The sequence below is a fragment of the Procambarus clarkii genome, chromosome 57 (assembly GCF_040958095.1).
Source record: "Procambarus clarkii isolate CNS0578487 chromosome 57, FALCON_Pclarkii_2.0, whole genome shotgun sequence".
In the NCBI taxonomy this organism is placed as follows: domain Eukaryota; kingdom Metazoa; phylum Arthropoda; class Malacostraca; order Decapoda; family Cambaridae; genus Procambarus; species Procambarus clarkii.
The window spans coordinates 17,397,628-17,421,348 of NC_091206.1; the positions used below are offsets into that span (position 1 = coordinate 17,397,628).

Genomic DNA, 23,721 nt, shown 5'->3' on the forward strand with positions numbered 1-23,721 from the left:
ATTATAAATTATATATATATATATATATATATATATATATATATATATATATATATATATATATATATATATATATATATATATATAAATATATATATATATATATATATATATATATATATATATATATATATATATATATATATATATATATATATATATATATATATACAGGTAAAAAATACATTGAAAATATTAAAAAAAAATTAAAACAGATATTTCGTCGGGGCCTTCAAACTTTTCTGATTTGTTCTTATCTTTGCTAATTTACTTTATCCATAGTAATTATTATTTTCTTAACTTGTGTGTCTTCACTCTCCGATGTTTAATAATATGCAGGGAAAATGTTAAGTCCTTCTCGGAGAACAACCTGGAGTTTGTACCCATTTAAGTGTCTCACATTTTTCTATATCTGTCAAATGACTTGATTCTTGTTTACAATTGTCCATTCCTCCTTCGTACCTTTGTTTGTGTACATCAGGAAGAAACTATTGGAAGCTGAATTTCCTTTCTTGTCACCTGCATCTCCTAACTGCATTCGGCTTTCCTCACTTCTTTCTTAACATTTCCTGCTTGATTAAAAGTCCGAACTCTAACATAATCTCCCTGTATCAACAAATTCTTATCTTTCTTATATCCAATTAGAGCCTTGAATCTCATCCTTTGGATACGGTATAATCAAGATAACGTTACGAGCTATTGGAGACGTTTCTACTCTGAGGACTGTCTGCTTTCTTTGTTTAAGGCTGTCCAATACCTTATAATAATCTTGACAATAATCTTTAAAGGTTTACAAAGTTTCTCCATTTAACAGAGGTAAATAGTAGGGGTAGAATTATCATGTGAAAATAAGGACACATGGTATAACGTATAAGGCAATAGAAAGCAAACAAAAACTCATCCAACCAATGTATTAAGAGTAGGAATAAACAGTTTGGTTAAAACATAGAAAAAGCGACCGGACAAAAATGAATAAATGTTATAACTTGCCGAGCATATTCTGCCGAGTCTCTAGGATCTGCCTCAAGAGGCGAGTGAGCTCTCAGATGTACGCACGTGTGGCACCCAATGGCTCCTTACCCCTGCTCGGCCCACTCAGATCCTCAGCCTGGACAGACAGGCACGTTTCCCCCACAACAGCGTTGTGCAAAGTGCATTTAATGACCATTTATGGCTTTAATTTAATTAAGTATACCTTTATACATTAGTTTGCACCTAATTCGCCATCGCTGGCAGCCATTTATTTAATATTTCAAGTTTAAGCACCACAACAGTAAAGAAGACCTCAGGGGGCAACCAGATACTTATTGTCTGATTTCTGTTAAGAAATATTTAAATTTCATATGTCTAAACAGTTGGACTTTTCGGTAAAACAGCAACTTCGATTCTTGAAGGGTCGGCGCTCGATCCCAGATTATCTAAGTGTCTGAGCATTACTCCCTCTCTCCGTAATGATACCCAAGCTAATTCTCATATTTCTCCCAAGTGATATATATATAGTCATACTTGCGAACAAGCCTGAATGGTCCCCAGGATAGTCATACTTGTTTAACGCTTTCTCCTCATAATTTTATTTTTCATTACACTTACATCAGTAAGCTTTTCAGAAAAAAACATAATATGTATAAGTAACTGAATTTTAAATTTTTAATGAACTGTGGGTGCCATTATGCAGGCGATGAGTCACAATAACGTGGCTAAAGTATATTGACCAGACCACACACTAGAAGGTGAAGGGACAACGACGTTTCGATCCGTCCTGGACCATTTTCAAGTCGATTGTGCCATTAATTATCATCAATTATTGTGGGTACCCATGTGGTACCATGGTACCACATGGGTACCATGTGAGAACCACTTCGAACCTTTCTGGCTCTGATTCTTGTAGAACAAGGGTTGTGTGGGTGGTGGGAGGCGGGCCTTTTGTTGCATCATCCAGAGATGCAACGAGGTCAGTTCCATCTATCGCCATAATAGTCTAACAGATAAATGGCGTTATTGTGATATCATTGTGCAATGGCCGGGTAGTTGGGTCTTCGCTAATTGCTCGACTGTTTTAAAAATATGTGAACTAGTGTAAAAAAATCCTCTGGCACCAACTTTTTCCGATATAATCTCTGTTATGATCAATTGTATCGTTGACAATAACAATTATTATATCCTTTGGTCTGTTGATTAATAAATTATATATTTTATTAAATTGTCATATTTTTATATATAATTTTAGTGGAACTATGTAATATGATGTGTCAATGAAAAAACTATTATAATTAAAACAAAAAAATATGAAAATTCAAAACCAGCTGAATGCTATGTTTTTATTGATGACTTTGTGAAATCAAAGACAGTTAAAACAGGTTCAGTCAGTGCAGTATTGAAAGAATATTGGCAAAATTGTACTACAATTTTGTTTATATAAATGAAATGTCAAATTTGTATCAAAAGATTGAATGATTAGGCAAGCACAACTTGAACTAAGTATTTAAAAATTATCTAATCAATATATATCCTAAATGGGAATGAAAGTGGAGGGATATTTTGTTAATAAAAGTTCACTGCAGTCATTAAATAACAATAATAACAATCAAAGTCTGAAGAAGATTGTAATATTGCACAAAATGTTATGGATACAAACAACAATAACCTAAATATGAGTTGATACTATGATATGTTGAAGGAGGAAAACATAATTTTAAAGACCGTTTAGCCAATAAGGCTTTCTAAAAAACAAAATTTAAATACGTTAGACTTTAATACAGTTATTAAACTCACATAACTTATTAGATCAGATTAGAACTCCTAATTAATGTATAGACTTGCAAGTTGCAGCATCCCATATATACGTTGTTTCAACGTCGTCAGAAACCATAAAATCTGTTTTAACACTACAGACAATTAAACTCGCTTTTCATACTTCATAGGAGTCGCTGGGATTGGGAATAGTAGCTGATCTTTCTTATGAAGAGGCATACGGGGTCGACTCCAATTAACCACCCTGTGACACTCCCCATACAGTCACAAATCCCCCTGCAATGTTTGGTGAGGCTAGCCCCAGGCGTCAGGGCGCCACCCTCGAATAAACAGATGACATATGTATATATAAATATAAATGAAAATATAAAGCATGTTACTTCTTCACTAAAATTCTGCCCCCTAATAACATGCATGTTTTATGCGTTAAAATTATCATGTGACGGGGGACATACAGGTACGTGAGGAAGCTTTGGCTTCCACAGCTGTGGAAGCTCTGCCGTAGATATACTCAGCTCTTCGTAAGCGACTCTTTGGTAATTAAGTTTACGGTCCATCAGTTTCCGAATTAAATTTCTGGTTAATTGCATCTTGGATAATTGAGCAATTAGTGAAAGGCAAACCATTAGTCGACAAAGGGACGTTAATGGCATTTTGAGCGACCGATGAAGAAAGTATGGAAGATTTTTAGAGGAACCATCCTCAGGTCTTTTACCCCTCAGTGACCTGTTTTGTGGGGAAGCTGGAAGAGAAATCAAATACGTGTTTCTTTTAGTTAGACATTTTTACTAACTGGTGACAGATACATATTTCTAGGAATGTATATTTCTCTGTTCCTCTCTGCCTCTTTTAACATGCCTTCCCCAGTCAATGTGTCTGTCAGTGTGTCACTATAAACATAGTTTATAACGTAATATACTTTCAAAATAATTATGTTATATGTATCACAATTAAGAGTTATTGTATTAAATTCACTCTCTCCGTTGCTTGTACATTTTTTTCTTTCCTATTCTCTATCTCTCTCTCTTCTGTTTATAATATATTCATCTATTCTTCTTTATCATTTATTAATTAATTAATTTATATATTCAGGAGTTCTTACAGTCTTGTACAGCCACTAGCACGCATTATCCACTATCGGACAAGCCCTTAATCCTAATTTTCACACACACACATCACCAGAAACAATTAGACAGTTGCTACGAGGTAGCTGTCTAACTCCCAGATACCTATTTACTGCATGAGTGAACAGGTGCATTAGGGTAAAGGAAACTCTGCCCATTTGGTTCCGTTTCCACCGGGGATCCAACCAGGGCTCTTAGAAATACGAACACCGAGCGCTGTCCACTCAGCTGTTAGGTCCCATTGCTTGTAGATGTGTAAATGAAAGCCTTTTCAGCCGCAAGGGTGCGGTTCGTCCACATACATTACTGCTGTACGAAACCACAAGATGAAAGACGAATCATTCATTCATCAGCACAGACTGCTCCTCAATGATTCCGAACGTATACGCGAGTATACACAATACTAGCCGAAGTAGTATTTGAAAGTAGTAGTAGTATCCACTTATAATCCCGTGGACTTTTCACTTCAAGTTGGCGTAGAATCTTTAGGTAATTAAAGATGTTATCTCAGGACTCAAGTGGCATATTCATTCCATAATAGTGACTTAAGTAGGGACAAGGGGTTCTGAAGTCAAATCCTATCAGACCATAACATAATTCACGGTACACCATACTGACCTCTCAATATTGCATTACGACTGTCACAAATTTGATGAAATATAATTAATAATTATATGTAAACTGTGGCTACATAGTTGAATCCCACAGAACGGGAACGATGACAAACTTTGAAACAATTCCTTCCCTGGAATGAGTGTGTATCGTATGGAGGGATGGCCTTGACATAGATTGGCCAATTACACGCAGAAATCACATATAACGTGACGCATGAAATGAACAAATCCTCGAAGTTCAGTAGAACTTCGGTTTCAACTCTTTTGACCATGTCGTAGCTCAGTCGATTAAGGCAGCGTCTGGGATGCTCTCGGACGCAGGTTCGAATCCTCGTCACGGCTCTTGTGGACTTGTTCAGAGATTGGCCAAGTCTGGCATCAAAGGACGGCCATCTTGATGGAAGAGAGTACTAGGGATCTTCTTCTGAAGCAAAGGACGGACGAATTTCCTGCATTTAGCTGGGTAGGAGTAATGTCCTTGAGTTGCAGCGGAAATATCGTTTCAATTAGCTAAGCAAATGGATATAATTTTCCAAAGGAATAGCAGGAGATCTTCTGGTAGCTCTGGAAATGGAATTAGCTACTATAATTTTGAATATAATGCTACATAATTTGGGTTGTCGCTTTCGTTACCACATTCCAAAACAACTGCAAAAAAAAGGAAATTTTTATTTAAATGCCATGGTATATAACAGCTGAGAAATTTGTGTTTTTCTTGAATTCCCTTCGCTACCAGCTTTGATTGGTATTATATGTCTGAGACAGCATAAGACTTAACCCCAACACCCTAACTACTACCTAGCATAGTACTATTGTCTTCAAACACTATCAGGCAGGAAGAACACCACAACTTAATATTAGATAAGAAATTTATTAATATTCATGATCATGAAGTAATGTGAATTTTTAGATTCATCCATCACCCGGGTTATCCTACCTACCCAGAGACGCTCACTATGATACCCACTGCGTAAGTACAGCTCCTTCCTGGAACTATGTTCTCACCATCGTCGAGGTCCTCGGAAAACACAAACTCCGCCATGAGTCACAGAACGTCATAAGTCAGCAGGACTATGGCCACTAAAACCAGAGAATGTTGAATCAACCGCTTGCCAAATGCCCCGTTAAAGCATGTTATGAGCTTAGATATATACACTTAAGTGCATCTCAGAAGGAGTAACTCATGGATAAAGTCGGACGCTGCTTAAAGGCTTCCGTAAACATTCCAGGAGAGTTCGCTCCTTCTACTGTGCACCTCTGCTAGAGCTGGGAATGATTTTGCATCACGCATTTGAGTGAAGGAAGACATAGCTAACATTCTCTGTCCTCGACAAGGACACGAACTCGCTACTCATTGCGACACATTACGCACGCTTCACAAGCTAATTCCGAATTTGGACTGAGGGGAAATAACCAGCGAAATTTATAGCTTGTTCAGTCGAGCGCAAGATTCAGCTACTTCCTTCGCCTTCAGCATTATTGATATAAGACGCAGATGCCATTCCAGTTGACGTCACTAGAATCACAGCAGAATCAGCAGCCACAACAATATAATCTGAAAAAGCCTGCATGCAACATTGACAGAAACTGCAGAAGAACAGAAATGACATTAAAAATAACAGAAAAGGCATATTACCAATATGTATCAAAGGTAGTTGTCAAAATGGGCATTAATACGAGTAACGACAGAAATATAAACAACATGAGCAGCAAGCAAGAACAACATTAATACAAAAGTAGAAATAAAATATTAAAGGAAAATTTACCATTGAAAACGATAGCAGGAAGTAAGGAATTTATTATCAGGAGACAAAACTAAGCCAGCACTTTATATAGCACTTGGAAGGAATAGGAGGATAGGATAGGAATACGAGGAAGAAGGGAAAGAACGGTTCCCAAGCACTAGGACCATTGGGGATCGAACGCCGACCTGTAAGAAGTGAGGCCTTGGCTTCATCAATCCGTCGAATACGGCAATCCATCCTGTTCAGATAGTACTTTTTGTAACTGTGTGGACACCACCTGGCTGATGTCTCGCATCACCTGGCTGATGCCTCGCATCACCTGGCTGATGCCTCGCATCACCTGGCTGATGCCTCGCATCACCTGGCTGATGCCTCACCACCTGGCTGATGCCTCGCATCACTTGGCAGATGCCTCTCACCACCTAGCTGATGCCTCTCACCACCTGGCTGATGCCTCTCACCACCTGGCTGATGCCTCTCACCACCTGGCTGATGTCTCGCACCACCTGGCTGATGCCTCTCACCACCTGGCTGATGCCTCTCACCACCTGGCTGACGCCTCTCACCACCTGGCTGATGCCTCTCACCACCTGGCTGATGCCTCTCACCACCTGGCTGATGCCTCTCACCACCTGGCTGATGCCTCTCACCACCTGGCTGATGCCTCTCACCACCTGGCTGATGCCTCTCACCACCTGGCTGGTGCCTCTCACCACCTGGCTGGTGCCTCTCACCACCTGGCTGATGCCTCTCACCACCTGGCTGATGCCTCTCACCACCTGGCTGATGCCTCTCACCACCTGGCTGATGCCTCTCACCACCTGGCTGATGCCTCTCACCACCTGGCTGATGCCTCTCACCACCTGGCTGGTGCCTCTCACCACCTGGCTGATGCCTTTCACCACCTGGCTGATGCCATACTCCAATTAACAGGCAAAAATGAAACGTGAGAGAATGCAGGGCAAGGAAGGAATTAATTAAAACTGACCGAGTTCCTTTTGGTCGCAAGCTCTTCCTAACAACTCTCTTCCTCTCTCCTCTTCCGCCTGTCCCCTCCCCCCTTCCTTCCACTCAACCCCCCCCCCTTCCTTCCAGCCCCCCCCCCTGCCTTCCTGCCGTTGCGCTGTCTTCCACCCATTACTGCTCCACCCCTCCAGTACTGCCTAATCGTCTCTCACCCACCCCATATTCGCATTATTTCCTTCAAACTTCTTCAGACGTTTTCCCGTTTCCTGTTTTGGGTCTTCTGGTTCATCGTAATTATTAATCAATCAGTCAATCAACTAATTTATTTACAGCTTCTCCGTGTCAAGGTTTGGGCAGCTTATAGGCAGCTTTGAGCACTTACTAATTCTGGAGCTAACCCTCCTTTGTTCTAATTGGAAACAAAATCACATTACATGAATAAATCACAAAAATGCAAGAAGCAAATCACAGTTAAAAAAATACCAAAAACAGGAAAACACTGAACTAATCATAGTAAAATACCGAACAAAACACAGCAACACACAATAAGAACTCACAAAAACACTCTGGAAGAACAAATAATAATGTATTTGTTATTTTATTATTTATTATATCCTTATTTGTGTAACAATTTATAATGTTCTTAGAATTATTGTTTATATATTAACCTGCGTTTGTTGCAGAAATAGCAGCAGTTGAATTGTGGATATAAATATTGTTATATTTATCGTTATCGCTTAGTGTTTTGTTCTGAGCTATTCACTGTCAACTGCTTTTCGTTGTGTTGTATTCTTTTGCTCACTATCAACTACTGTTCGTTAATTGTGTTGTACACTGGTTGTTAACTGTCTGTTGTTGTTCGTTAATTGTGTTGTACACTGGTGTTAATTGTCTGTTGTTGTTCGTTAATTGTGTTGTATTCTGGTGTTAATTGTCTGTTGTTGTTCGTTAATTGTATTGTATTCTGGTGTTAACTTGTCTGTTGTTGTTCGTTCACTGTTTAATCCTCTGGTATTCTAGTCAGCTGCTGTTCATTCATTGCGTCGTACTTGTTTTGCTTACTGTAAACTGTTGTCGATACACAGATGCACTCGCTGATACTCTCTGCCATCTGCTGTTCATACAATGTTAATTCTTTATTGTCCCCTGCTGTTGTCCATTACTGTCTAATCTTCTACATTTCAAGTTCTACTGTATTCTATACAGTGTGTGTATTCTGCTATTCACATGTCAGCCGTAGCCCTGGTACAGTGTATAGTCTCATGCAGGAGACTATACACTTTACTATATGTGTGTATATCACGAAAATAAACACGTGATTAAGAATGTGACACTGTCAGACCACGGAGGAAAATGAAACAGGAATTTCCTTAAGTACTTTCGTATATTAAATACATCTTCAGAAGGAATCAAAGGAATCTTCCTTCTGAAGATGTATTTAATATACGAAAGTACTTAAGGAAATTCCTGTTTCATTTTCCTCCGTGGTCTGACAGTGTCACTGTACTATATATCATCTATATATAAACTATACACTGCTATAGTCTGCTATAGTCTTCTGGGGTTGTCATCGATCTCTCCTCCTGCCTCCCATTTCGTCATGGACACTGATCACACTTTATGGCATCTGGCGCCAGTCCGTAGTCTGAAAAGTCAATTTCTATCCGTGGTAATGATTCCAAGTGAAACATATCGGAGGATTATTGCCCTAATAAATTATATAAATTATTTAGAAGCGTGTGAATTAGTAATTCTGAGAGTGAGGTACGGAGGTCATTCAAATTTAGTTGCTAAAAATGTGTATCATTTCATTTTCTAGTCTTAAACCTCTTTTTACTTTGAAGTTTAGCAAATATATATATATATATATATATATATATATATATATATATATATATATATATATATATTATATATATATATATATATATATATATATATATATATATATATATATATATATATATATATATATATATATATATATAACACGTCAGTCAACACGCTTCAGTCATCTCTACGATTCGATATCATCCACCTCCATTAATTTAAATTATTCCCTTTGTACTTTCATGTAGCAATATTGCTCTTGTTTTATTTCAACTGCAACCGGATGTAAAAGCTTTCTGTGTTGTGAAAAAGAAACAGTGTACATCACTCCAAAAATCTAATTGATAGTGTTATTAATTTATAGTGCGCGCATGTGTGTTTGTGTGTGTATATATATCTACACTTAAAGAGGGAATGTCGGTCTGTTTGTCTGAGTGACCGAAGTGGGAGGCAAGATGCTTAGAGTCTTACCCAAATGTTTAGGTAGAATGGTCTGTGGTACGGGACGGACATAGGCTTGTCAGTGAAGGTCTTGACCAAATATTAGTAATTATTGACACTCCCCTCATCTGATTGCTACGGATTCAATTCTGGTCATGAGTGAACTATTGGTTGAGATGTCCTAAGAATTTCTCATCAGAATAATGATGAGAAGTTTATCATCAGAACATATACATATATGAAAGAAATATTTAATTATACCCAAGTAATAAATTTCTAAGAATTTTATGACCTCGAGTAGCCAATGTTCATCCTGTACCTCAGATCTGTCCCTGTGCCAGTTTTTGTGAGGCTAACCTTAAATGTCTGGCATCCAACTTGGGAAGATCGACAAATAGACAAACAAACAGACATTCTCTCTCTCTTAAACATAGAAATATCTTAATATGAGCAAATATTTACAAAACAAGAGCTATACTTTTATTAATAATAATAAGCGAATATTTAAAATAATAACTACATTTAAGAATTTTGGATAAGCAACGGAAATTTATTTTCTTATGTAATGTAACCGATTATATTAAAAATCAAATAAGACAAAACCCATCACTACGTGGTACATAATCTCATTAATCCCCCAAACAGAATCTCTGAGCACAAAAAATGGTTATTACGTCTGAGTTTTATATATTAGGATTGGTAATCACAAATTTATAATTTAAAATAATAAAAATGTCCAAACATACAGAAATTATGATTTCTGCACCTGCGCAGTCGATATAATACGCACTTAAACACACAAAAAACATATATATATATATATATATATATATATATATATATATATATATATATATATATATATATATATATATATATATATATATATATATATATATATATATAATGAGATAACTGGTACATTTTATACACGCATTTGACCTTCATATCAATAAAACATTCTGTCAGTATCAATGATCATATTACCGCTCTCATTACCGTATAGATGTGTTGCTCATGCAGAAAATGCATCATCCGATACTTCTGCAGACAACTTAATCATAGCTCACGCTAATAAATCTTATCTCGAATGCATTGTGCGCTCTGCAGAGCTGCCCATTCCTCGAAATCCTGTTATTCCTTCAATGCTCAGTGTTGTGATGAAATTCATTCAACATTCCACGACCAAATGAACACTGTCATCGATAAATTGGTGAACGACACAATGGAACAACCTTGCTTCCTCTACTTATTGATAGTAAAAATATATATATATATATAAATAACTCGCATGACAATACAATTTTCTCTCCATAGAGCCGGCAGCTCCTGATCTATGTAGATCATGGGGAAATATTCCGACAACAATGAATAAATTTCGCCATGTTCAATGGAGACTGTTTCTCAGGGTCTTGTTAAATGTCAATCAGGGTAAACATTTGGAAAGAATAGATAATTCATTCAGCATTTTCATTTTTAAGGCTAACTACTGCATATTACATGACGAGAGGAGTATCCCAGTGGTAGAGAGAGAGAGAGAGAGAGAGAGACAAAGAGGAGTGAGAGGTGAGTTGTATAGTAGTAGCAGAAAGTGAGACAAGAATGGAGGAAAATATGTCACGACGTTTCTCTTCCATAAATTCCCAGCGCGTGCAGGCGTTGCCTCAGAGGAAAGAGTTATGGGTTCAAATTGCATAGTAAGTGGTATTATTCTCAAAACTCCTCCGCTGGAAAGGGCATGGAGGAAAATAAATATATAAACATGTATGCATAAATAAAGGCAAACACACACACACATACACACACTCTCTCTCTCTCTCTCACACACACACACACACACACACACACACACACACACACACACACACACACACACACACACACACACACACACACACACATACACACACACAAATCAGTAATTAAGGTTTGTATCCAAGAGATGGTCAATAGTCAGCCTTGTAGATATGATAGTTAAAATAGGTTGAGAGTCATTACAATAGACAACCAGCTATTGGATAGGTAAAATAGATGAACACTCACACATACACACCCACTCAACCTACACACTCACACACACATACATACACACAGACAAGGAAGATCTAGGAGTTGGATATAACGTTAGCATAGGCACAAGTACATATAATACCATCGACAACATTCATGAGCATTCATCACACCATTCCTCTGGCCAGTTATAAGACATTGAGGATCTAGGGTGTAATTCCCACACATTAGGGTGAGGTGATGTAGGTATCAGGAGCGTATTAAAATGAGGTGATGTAGGTATCAGGAGAGTATTAAAATGAGGTGATGTAGGTATCAGGGGCGTATTAAATCAGGTGATGTAGGTATCAGGAGCCTATTAAAATGAGGTGATGTAGGTATCAGGAGAGTATTAAAATGAGGTGATGTAGGTATCAGGAGAGTATTAAAATGAGGTGATGTAGGTATCAGGAGAGTATTAAAATGAGGTGATGTAGGTATCAGGAGCGTATTAAAATGAGGTGATGTAGGTATCAGGAGAGTATTAAAATGAGGTGATGTAGGTATCAGGGGCGTATTAAATCAGGTGATGTAGGTATCAGGAGCCTATTAAAATGAGGTGATGTAGGTATCAGGATAGTATTAAAATGAGGTGATGTAGGTATCAGGGGCGTATTAAAATGAGGTGATGTAGGTATCAGGAGCAAGCACTGTATCGACATGACTACGTACCCACATTGTAAATCCCAAGAATAACATGTAAATTGTTTATGATTTTAGCTAAGAGAAAAATGGGGAGGAGTTATAATATGATAACGTATAAGATACTGAGAGATGTTGACCAAACCACACTAGAAAGTGTAGGGACGACGACGTTTCGGTCTGTCCTGGACCATTTTCCAGTTGATTCACAATCTACTTGAGAATGGTCCAGTGCGGACCGAAACGTCGTCGTCCCTTCACTTTCTAGTGTGTGGTTTGGTCAACATATTTCAGCCACAATATTGTGTCTCCTCGTCTGCATACTGAGAGAATCAATGTAGAATTTATTCCCCATGTGCAGTCCAAGAGGTTGGAAAAGCGTAAATAGACTCTGGCATTGTGTTGATGGCATATAAGTGCAAGCGTTTGAGCACATGTCTTGGAAGCCTTATTAATTCACAACCTTATCAGAAAGTAGAACAGAATAAGAATTTTGGAAAATGTAAAACATCTGCTGTTGGAAGGCGGGAACCTGGAGCTAGATCCTGCTTATCATGAATACAAAACAAGACAGGAAGTGTTACAAAGGCATAGACACACTTCTCTGTCAGGCATACACGGCGCCCCAATGAGCTGGTCTGATAAGATGTTAACAATTACATTCACGAACGACCAATTAGTCTCTGAAAAGCAACTGCGTCAACAACGTAACTCCTTGATTCATCTTTCATTTGTACAGACCTGAATTATATATATATACAAGCTTTTGGCGTTATGGGTTTGCGTAAAATTTACGTTTCATAGGTTGAAATGTGTTTCTGTGAAGTAGGTAAGATGAAATTGTGTTACATTGGAATTTTTATAAGAAAATTTGGTATTTTGGTTCTTAAATCTTTCGGTTGTTTCATCTTGAGGTATGACGTTAGAGGCATTTTGCAGAAACCATCAAAATCTCTAAAAATTGTCCAAAAATTATTTATGACTCAGCGTTGTTTACTATTAGAATCAGTGAACAGATAATTCCGGCGTTTTGTATATTATATAAGTGCCTACATCTGTAAATGTTGTAAACTCCAAGTAGTGTGTCTGGTTTGTCTACTTTCTCAGCTATCTCTTCCCATAATGTACATCTTTTAATGTATTCACAGATCATCCTAGACGCAAGATTAGGCATTTTTCCTGGACAGATTCTGTGGCATTTAAGAATCAGATGCCAATAAAGTATAAAAAAACAACAACTCTCAGCATAGGAACTTTAGGGTTTATTGAATCTATTACATTTTTGAGAGAAGTTCCCCGGACGATGGTCTAAACAAAGAGTGGTGACCCTTTATTATGCGAGCTCTGTGAGGCTCTAGGAAAAAATAAAGAAGCCCGGGCTTGAGTTAGCTTTACCGGGAGCTGTGGGTGGCTTGGGGTGGGGGTGAGGAGGGCGGGGTGGGGTTGCTGGTTCTAAAAGCCAGTGATCCGCTCTGAGGCCAAGTCATTGATCCAGAGGTCAGCAGTAACGCCAAGCCGTGTGCTGATGCCGCCATAAGATTCTCGTCATATCCCCCGTAATTGTGTCATTTCTGTCGCCTGGGCTGACCGTAATCTCCTCCCTCTCTCTCTCCCTCTCTCTCTTTCCCCATCTCTCTCTCTCACACACTCTCTCTCCTTCCAGCTGTGTACGCATCGGCGATGGCTATGGTACAGGAGCGCGCCCGGCTGCCTTGCGACGTCACCTCTACACTGGCCAATGACAGAGTGGTACTCATCCTGTGGTATCGGGGATCAGCTGGTACGCCCATATACAGGTGAGCGACAATTGGTTCTCCAGGTGTGTTCAGAGAAGGGAAACTATTTGACAGTTTTGCTTGGCAACATTTGTTAATATTTAACACAATGTAAATGCAAAAACTAACCTATTCAGTATATATAAATGTGTAATAGATACAAAATATTGATATGAATGTATATATTGTTAATTATAGAAGCTTCATTACAGAATTCAAAAAAATGTGTAGCTATGAATAGGAGATATGTAATTGTCTTAAATTAATTGATGTATATAAATAGATAAAAGACAATAGCAAAAGATATACAAATATGAAGCTAAATATGGCAATACAATAGAACACAAAACAATGGATAAAAATTGGATAATTTAGGATTAAAAAAAAACCTGGGTGTTTTGATCATGAAACAGGATTGTTGATTTATCGAAAAAATCACTTTGGTAATCGTAATAGATGTTGGACCGTTGGATTTTTTCAGGCGAAGGTTAGTCATGTATATGAATAAATTTGTGTGGATATAAATAGGTACTGCCACGTATGGGTCAATAGGCTTTGTGTTGCATTTGTTCTTATGTGTCTGTGCAGGGAGCCACTCACGTCTTACCTACAGCACTCGTGTCAACACTTGTAACACACACACACACATACGCACACACACACACACACACACACACACACACACACACACACACACACACACACACACACACACACACACACACACACACACGCACACACACACACACACACACACACACACACACACACACAACACACTCTCTCTCTCTCTCTCTCTCTCTCTCTCTCTCTCTCTCTCTCTCTCTCTCTCTCTCTCTCTCTCTCACTTCACAGGGGGGTCTCACCTCACCTTTAGCGAGATGCGTATTCAAATAATTTTTTTAGAGGGAGGGGGAGTTGAGATTGTCCTCGTGTTGGTTTTTCGTCACAGATTTTTTACTCCTCTTTGTTTTTAGTTACCCTTCCTCAGTTTTGTTGTCTATATTTTTCAAATTGTTTTGTAACAAATTGCCTTTGGTTGAGAGAGTTACCAGAAGTTGCTTTGCCATTGTCTTGCCGAAACGTCGCCTGGAGGGTTTCTAATACCACTCTATTTTCCACCTTAACCGAAAGCTTTATTTTTTTTTTTTTTGCAGGGATATTCCTGCGCGGGCCCTAAGCCTCTGGCTGGCCCACTAAGTGTTGCTTGTTTCTGTTTTACTTGGGCGGAGTATGAGTATTTATGACTCGTATGGTCGCTTCAGTAAGATTTTGTCCCATGTGTTTAACAACTTCTTCTGCTCTGTTGAACCTTTGTTGAAATCTTAATGGGTTTGTAACTGTGCACTGTGTTAGATAATGGTCCAGTGGTCTGTCGGGCATTTCTCCACAATGCTAACATTTCCGCTTATCATCCGGAACCTGTAAGCCTATTTCCCATGCACATGGGTATCCAAGCCTGATGCGATGTAAGTGTACTTCTGTTGTTCTACTGCTCCCTTTCATCAAACTAAGTGGTTCGTAGTTGATTGAATTCTTGTACCAACCCGCAGATCCTGATGTTGCAACTGCTGTGTTGTGGTCAATGTACATCTTCGCATTGTTCTTTTTCTAATTAGTTTCTTAATCTGTGATAAACTCTGTGGTATGTAAATGTCTACATTTCTTCTTTTAGTAGCAAGTTTTGCAGCTTCGTCTGCAATGTCATTTCCTATTATTCCCACATGACTTGGCACCTAGTTGATAAGTACCCGACGGCCTTGACGTTTGAGTGTTTGCATTAATAATATGACATTTGTGATCAGATGGATGATATCACGTATGTGTTCTTGTTGCAAGGTTCCAATGGCAGTTTTCGAATCTGTATGTATGATAACATGTTGTCAGTGTTCAGCAAGAGCATATTCCAAAGCCTTCTGAATGGCTAGCATCTCTGTAAAGTTGAACACCCATTTGAGAGTCTCCCACTACTTACAGAGTGAGCTGTTAATACCAGTAGTAGTAATAGTAATAGTAGTAGTAGTAAAAGAAGTAGTAGTTTTTGTGGAGGTAGTATTATCAGTAATAATAAATGATCTGCAAAAAACCTTGATTCTAATCTGGAAGAAAGCCCAGAGTTGTAACTGTCAACGATAATAAGAGTAAGAAATCTTTAGAAGGCCCAATATTCCTGCCCCTTAATCTTTGGAGAGGTGTTTGAAAAATCCTTGGGTCAGACACCTGAAAAGTACCCTGATAACGAGACCTGTTATTTTAGAGAGGAAAGTACATCAGATCTGCTTCTACAGTTGAACGTAAAACGCAGCGAGCGACGTGATTCTAGAGAGGCTACACATGTCATAGCTTGGGCTATTGTTGGAACATTTGATTTGATCTTGCATAAGGAACGGGTCAGATTCACGAAACGGTTACACAAGTACTTACGAACATGTACATCTTTCCTCAATCTTTGACGCTTTTCGTTACATTTATTAAACAGTTTACAATCATGAAAACTTCCAAATCAACTTTGTTATTGTTGTATACAGCCTCCTGGTGCTTCGAAGCTCATTAACTGTTTAATAATTGTAAACAAAGCCGCCGAAAATTGCGAAAAGATGTATAGGTTCGTAAGTACTTGCGTAACTGTTTCGTGAATCCGGATCCAGGGTCTATAGGCAAAGGAAACTTGGAAATCATGGGAATCTTCTGCGCCTCACAGCAAATAATAATCTGTATTGTTGTCAACAATCAATCACCCTGCAAAGATATCATTGATTGTTTGATTGTTTGTTTGTACAATCACCCTGCAAAGATGTCAATGAGGTTTGAGTACACTCTGGTACAACATTCTAGTGTAGGCGAGGAGTCACAATAACGTGGCTGAAGTATGTTGACCAGACCACACACTAGAAATTGAAGGGACGACGACGTTTCGGTCCGTCCTGAACCATTCTCAAGTCGATTCACTTGAAAATCGTCTTGAGAAAATCGACTTGAGAATGGTCCAGGACGGACCGAAACGTCGTCGTCCCTTCAATTTCTAGTGTGTGGTCTGGTCAACATTCTAGTGGTGTCTACACATCAATGTGTCAGTATGTTGAAGTCCTTCCTTGTTTCATTGGTATAATCCCGAGATAGTTCATCGAATATGATTTTAGCATTTTTTAATATGCGAAATGAACACAAACAAAACCTCTCCCACCTTTTAGTACACATTTAAAGCAGAGAGAATAATTAATATATTATACACTACGTTTTCCAAACATTAAACAAACATATGTTGCATGTTTGGAAGTTGCGTGACTGACGTGTACCACCTTCACAGAGACCATTGGTAGAGACTAAGACAAAATATGTCATGCCAGAGGAGATTAGTAATATTAGCAGACACACTCACACACACACACGCGCGCACACGCACACACACGCGCGCACACGCACACACAAGGGCCTGGTAGCCTGGTGGATAGCGCGCAGGTCTCATAATTCTGTGGCGCGGGTTCGATTCCCGCAATAGGAAGAAACAAATGGGCAAAGTTTCTTTCACCCTGAATGCCCCTGTTACCTAGCAGTAAATAGGTACCTGGGAGTTAGTCAGCTGTTACGGGCTGCTTCCTGGGGTGGGTGTGTGTGTGTGTGTGTGTGGGGGAAAAAAGAAAAAAGTAGTTAGTAACAACACTTGATTGACAGTTGAGAGGCGGGCCGAAAGAGCAAAGCTCAACTCCCGCAAACACAACTAGGTGAACACACACACACACACACACACACACACACACACACACACACACACACACACACACACACACAAAGGAAGGGTCAGACGCAGCCAAATGTCACGAAGCAAAATTAGAAAAGTGGATCTAGACCAACCATATCCACGAGTGAGTGCTGTGCTTTGAGAGATTATGCGCTATAGTGAACACTGTTCAGCACGCAGTAGAAAAATACAAGACAGAAATGCCAGCGGAAAGGAATTGTGACAAGGGGGAAAGGGAGATTGAATTATAAATATGATAACATTATGGAAAGAAACATTTTGACTAGTAACAAACAAAGATATCCTCGACCCGTCTTCAGGCAATGTATATTCCATATAGCAGCCGACACATGCATAAATTTTAATGTAATTTTTAATAAAATAACCTTTTCTCGTCTATAAACTAAGGTTACTATATATTAAAGTTCTATGTATAGTGAGGCTTAGGTTAGGTATTAGGTTAGTACGTAATCTGTTCTCAGGCCAGGCTCGTTAAAGCGGCGGCCAACCCCCTCAAGACGCATACATCAATTTTAAAGTATTATATATATATATTAACAATAAATTTAATAGCAGGTTCTTCTGCTAAATCTCGCTATCCTTAGACACAATTAGGAATAAGAAAATTAATATAATTTGGCAGTGGGATTCAATAATGGGTGAAGTGAACTCCAAAGACCTACTGGAGTGATTTTGACTTTCATGGGCATCTAGGTCTATTGCAGTGTCTAACGTATGTCCAAGTAGACTTCCTGCATTGCTCCTGTCATACACAGGCCAGCAGGCTAGCAGCAGTTTTCTTGCCTTGTGTGGGAAGGTAGGCCTACTTGAATCACTGTACTCATTTTATTATTTGTACAAGTTATGACATTTTTTATGACAATAAAATAACAAACCAGAAGTACATATCAGGTTTATGAAGACCCAGATTGAGTCAGAAACCATTAGATAGCACAGGTAAACTAAGTAGCCAGTACTAAATATGGTTTACGTGATTACTATAATTATAGTTCAACAATTATATCATCTTAAAGACTAATTAGCTTTACTTAAAAAATCGTTTGGTCAAGAGATGTCATAACCCTTAATAATGAAAGATTGTTAAATGTAAAAGTTCTTTCCCATGAGGAAATATCAGGCTAATATTTACATAAAGCGACAATACTCTTAAATAAAAAAAAATATTGTTAATTAAGTATGGATCATTCAAAGACTGTTCACCTTCATTTTAAATAACAGAATAAATACATATTGGTATTTCTCAAAGAGGTTTGAATCACATCAGCGCCTATAGCTTCATACGAGTATGAAGCTATAGGCGACTTGAGAATGGTCCAGGACGTACTAAACGTCGTCGTTCCTTCAACTTCTAGTGTGTGGTCTGGTCAACATACTTCAGCCCCGTTATTGTGACTCATAGCCTTCATACGAGTAGGACTTTAATGCCACTTTACTGTAATATGTTTTCTAACCCAAATTGAAAGTCACTGCAAATTTTCGACAGAAAGTACAAGACCAGTATGGTATTTCCATCGTAAAATCTTTCCTTTTTCTTTTTCTTGGTGAATTAAGTGAGCCACGAAGAGAGAGATTGCAAAGGCTCTCTGCCATTACATATGCAAATTCTTTCCATTACCATTGATCCAATTGTGCTGTAAAGAGAGCATTGGATTAGTGCTCGCTGCAGAAGGCAGTCTGAGTACAGCTTCCGCTTTAAGGAACTGTCGTTTTACCCCTACAGGCGAATTCGAGCGATCGCTGGTTAATTAGTGATTCCCTGGAGCGACAATAGTTTATGAAAGGCTAAAGGTCTGGTTGAGAAACAAATTGGTGGCTCTTTTCGACATTAACAAAAAAGTTGGACTGAGTTAATTCATTCTGGCCTAAACTCTATAATACATTTATTTTACCATTTTTTTCAGTTCGCTCTGGTCATCGCGCAATTTTGTGTTACCTTGCACTGTATATATCATTCTGATTATCAGTACATTATCAACATTGTAAGGAATGACCTTATTCCTGCCGACAAGTCGTTCATATAGTTAAGGAACTGCGTTGGGCAAAGTGCTGACACCTGTGGAGTGCCAGTGCTGACACTTCAGTGGAGGTTTATTGGAAGTAAGAAAAAATGATTGAATGACAGAAAAAGTGAAGTGATAGAGGCAGATTTCAGAGGCAGGACCCAATATATAAAGCTCAACCTCTATGAGCGCATTAAAATAACTTACAGCACACACACACACACACACACACACACACACACACACAAACACAAACACACGTATCCAAATATTATCACAATTTCCGAAACTTTGGGATATTTCCTGAGATTAACATTTCTTGCCAATATCCCACGATAACTCGGTGTGTTGGGCATCTCTGAGGAAAGGGAAGATTAAGAGGGGGAAACGGAAGGGGAAGGGAAGAAGAAGAAGAAGAAGAAGATATTGAAAGAAGAAAAGGACAGTATAGGAAAGGAGAAAGAAAAAGGACGAATATGATTAATTTTAAGGATGTACATGAGAGATAAGAGAAAGGAAGACGAAGAACACGAACAAAATTATGATTGAAGAGAAGAACATATTTGTCATGCCTAAAGGGGATGACCAGTCGTGGGAATCGCCGGGATGCGGGTTAAAAGGGGGTTTAATACTAAGAGTAATGGGAGAGAGCGAGGATTACAAAGGATTACATAGGATTACATTGTGTTAAATAGGATACGCAGAGAACAGGAGACATAATGGTCCATCATAAGGACTTTTGGTAAATAGTATAATTTTCTGTCAGCAATCTTCTAGTATATTAAGTGAATGTGAGCACTAACATATTTACTTAGTACTTATATTTACTTTATCGGAGCCAATAACCTCCCTATTATGGCTACTGATAATTTATTTACCAATCAAAACACTCAAACGTCTAATAGAAGTTCCTGCAGTCGTTATTAATGTTTTTGTTGCTTGCAACAAACGTCTACGTGTGTTTAACATTTTAATTCGTTTGAAATGTTTAAGCAACAATTTTTTTTTTCAAGAAAAATTGCTATATTATAATTTAACATTTACATTTTTTTCCGTTCAGAAATGAAGCTGTTGTATCTAGAGCTATGTTCGTAGTACATAATTCATATATTAATATCTGTCATACATGTCTCCATATTTATCTTATTCCAATACAGACGCTTTATCTTATTCCAATACACTAAATCGATAGTCCTGTAACCTTCCTTAAATCCCATAGTAAAGATGATGCTAATCGACCTACAGTGCTGTGCGGCTTTTACAAAAACCTTTAAAAGTACTGAGGCGGCATTAAATTATTTGTAGTTAATTCGAATTGGCCCTCAAATACAAATTCGATTTGCTGGATTAGCAATTTCTCAGACATTCCTACTGTAGCACTTGCAGCCAGGTGGTTATACTATGGATATATATTGATATACTTGATATACTGTGGATATACTATACGCAGGCAGATATACTTAACCTGTAGATATACTCCAATTAAATTTATTTTAATCGAACATTTCCTTCAGTTACAGAATCTCTGTGTTCCTTCTCCTCTGAAGCAAGTTAATGTGGCATATATATGAAACATTTCCTACAGTAAAAACTTTTTTTTAATACATCAATCATGTAATTTCAGTCGTGTGCTGCATTTCCATTTACACATGCTATTGGTCCTAGGAGGAACAAGAGAAGAAGGAAGAGCAGGAGAAACAGAAAAGAAGAAGTAGTAGGAGGAGAAATGTGGAATAAGGAGTGTGGAAGAACGAGTAAAAAAGAAACAGCATTAGGATCAGGAAGAGAATGAGGATGATCAGAATGAGAAGCAGGAAAAAAGACAAAAGGAAGAGGAAGAAATGGAGAAGGAGGACCAGTAGGAACCGAAGAGGGAAGGGGGGGAAGTAAGGGAACTATCAGGGAAAGCGCCAAGCCATTACGACTATAGGTGGGCGGGCAGGGAAGACTGTTGAGAGTGAGCTGTTGTGGCAGGCGGCGTGCACACACACACACACACACACACACACACACACACACACACACACACACACACACACACACACACACACACACACACACACACACACACACACACACACACACACACTCCACCTGACCCGTGATGAAGCAAAGGTCAGGCGAGAGGGAAAAGCGAGAACCGAGCACACGCAAACACACGCCTCCATAACAAGATAACATCAACATCATAGGCAAGCTCGTGACCATTCGCCTGACCTCCAGAAACCTGAACAATTACGCAATCATGCCGTTGTATACAACCAATGATAGCATATGAGGCCACGGTGCGGAAATTCCCGCCTTTATAAGCGCCACAGTCAAGCATAGAGCATATAGTCACTACCTGACCGGGGCCATGAGCTTATAAATGCTGGAGTTATGAGCAAAAACTGACGGAACTAAACAGAGACGCAGCATAGTCATATGAGAGCTTCACAGTAGCACTGACATGAGTGGAGAAAAACGAATACTTAACACGAACGTGGGTAAGAGGAGACTGTATTTGTGGAAACAAAAGTCCAGAGAGCTATAGGGGATCTGAGCAGACATCAAGGGTAATGAGATAGATGAAAATGTAATTAAGGCTACCTCTATAATTAGTCTTCAGAGCAGGTATGAGAAAAAAGACGATGAGAACAATATCAGAATGTAACAAGGGGGAGTGAATGATGGAGCCCAGGAGCTGATACTCGTCCTTCAAACATATACAGTTGAGAAGATAAAGGCGAGAACACACACATAAGTCGATGACCAGACGAACGTCCTTGTGTACAGAGTGGAAGTTTGTCCAAGGCAGCGAAATTTATTAAGCCAAATTTATTAATAAATTAAATTTATTAATTTATTACTATTGTGATATAGGTCGGAGGCGTAGCAAGTGAGTGTAAACGACTGGTAGACTTCCATAAACATTCACAGGCAATATTCATAGGCAGTATTTTTTCAGTTCCCATAGTGGATATGTATATGTATGACTTGAACTGCTAAAACAAAATATCGCTACTTTATACACAAATTTTGCAATACTGAAGCTGGGGGATCTACAGCGGAAGGCCACATGGTGCCAACCTGAGCCACCGTCGAGTAATACATGGTGCCAACCTGAGCCACCGTCGAGTAATACATGGTGCCAACCTGAGCCACCGTCGATTAATACATGGTGCCAACCTGAGCCACCGTCGATTAATACATGGTGCCAACCTGAGCCACCGTCGAGTAATACATGGTGCCAACCTGAGCCACCGTCGAGTAATACATGGTGCCAACCTGAGCCACCGTTGAGTAATACATGGTGCCAACCTGAGCCACCGTCGAGTAATACATGGTGTCAACCGGAACTGATGCCAGCACAGTGGAGGGCCATTTGATGGTAACCAAAGCTGACTGACCTACCACCGAGGGTCCACATGGTGCCAGTCGGAAGCGATGGCCAACTCAAGCTGATGGAGCCACATTGGCATCGATGACTTAACTAGTGGGTGCCATTCGGTACACACTATGAGGGATCTTTCTGTCTCTCACTCTGTTGCATTTATAAATTTCAAAATATTAGTTGATATTATATTTATGTCTGTGCTTTTGATTTCATTGGATGGAAATTTGAATTCATTGTCAAATGCACTAGCAGAAGTCAACTGACACTGGTCAGTTGAAAGATTCGTAAGTACTTACGAATCATTCAAAATGATTAAATAAACGCTTAAAACAGATACATGAGTAACATTCCATTCTTCTCTCTCTCTCTCTCTCTCTCTCTCTCTCTCTCTCTCTCTCTCTCTCTCTCTCTCTCTCTCTCTCTCTCTCTCTCTCTCTCTCTCTCTCTCTTTCCCAGTAAAAGACACCTGCCTTTGAGCTGACGAAAATTAAAAAGAATTTTGGGAAGACATAATTTAAGTCACTCATGTTTATGGATTTTTATGCCTCACACGCAGCCAACCTTCTCCTGACAATGAAGTGAGTGAGTGAATGTGCTTGAGAGAGAGAGAGAGAGAGAGAGAGAGAGAGAGAGAGAGAGAGAGAGAGA

The 23,721-nt window shown here is 38.8% G+C and overlaps 1 protein-coding gene across 1 annotated transcript in view; it reads left to right on the forward strand.

The window, feature by feature from the left end:
• Window positions 1–23,721, forward strand: part of LOC123744935 (nephrin-like) — a 425,786-nt gene that overhangs the window by 242,858 nt on the left and 159,207 nt on the right. Inside the window, exon 2 of the mRNA XM_069306333.1 lies at window positions 13,826–13,958. Within this exon, the coding sequence (XP_069162434.1) occupies window positions 13,826–13,958 (133 nt within the window). The remainder of the gene's footprint in view (window positions 1–13,825; window positions 13,959–23,721) is intronic.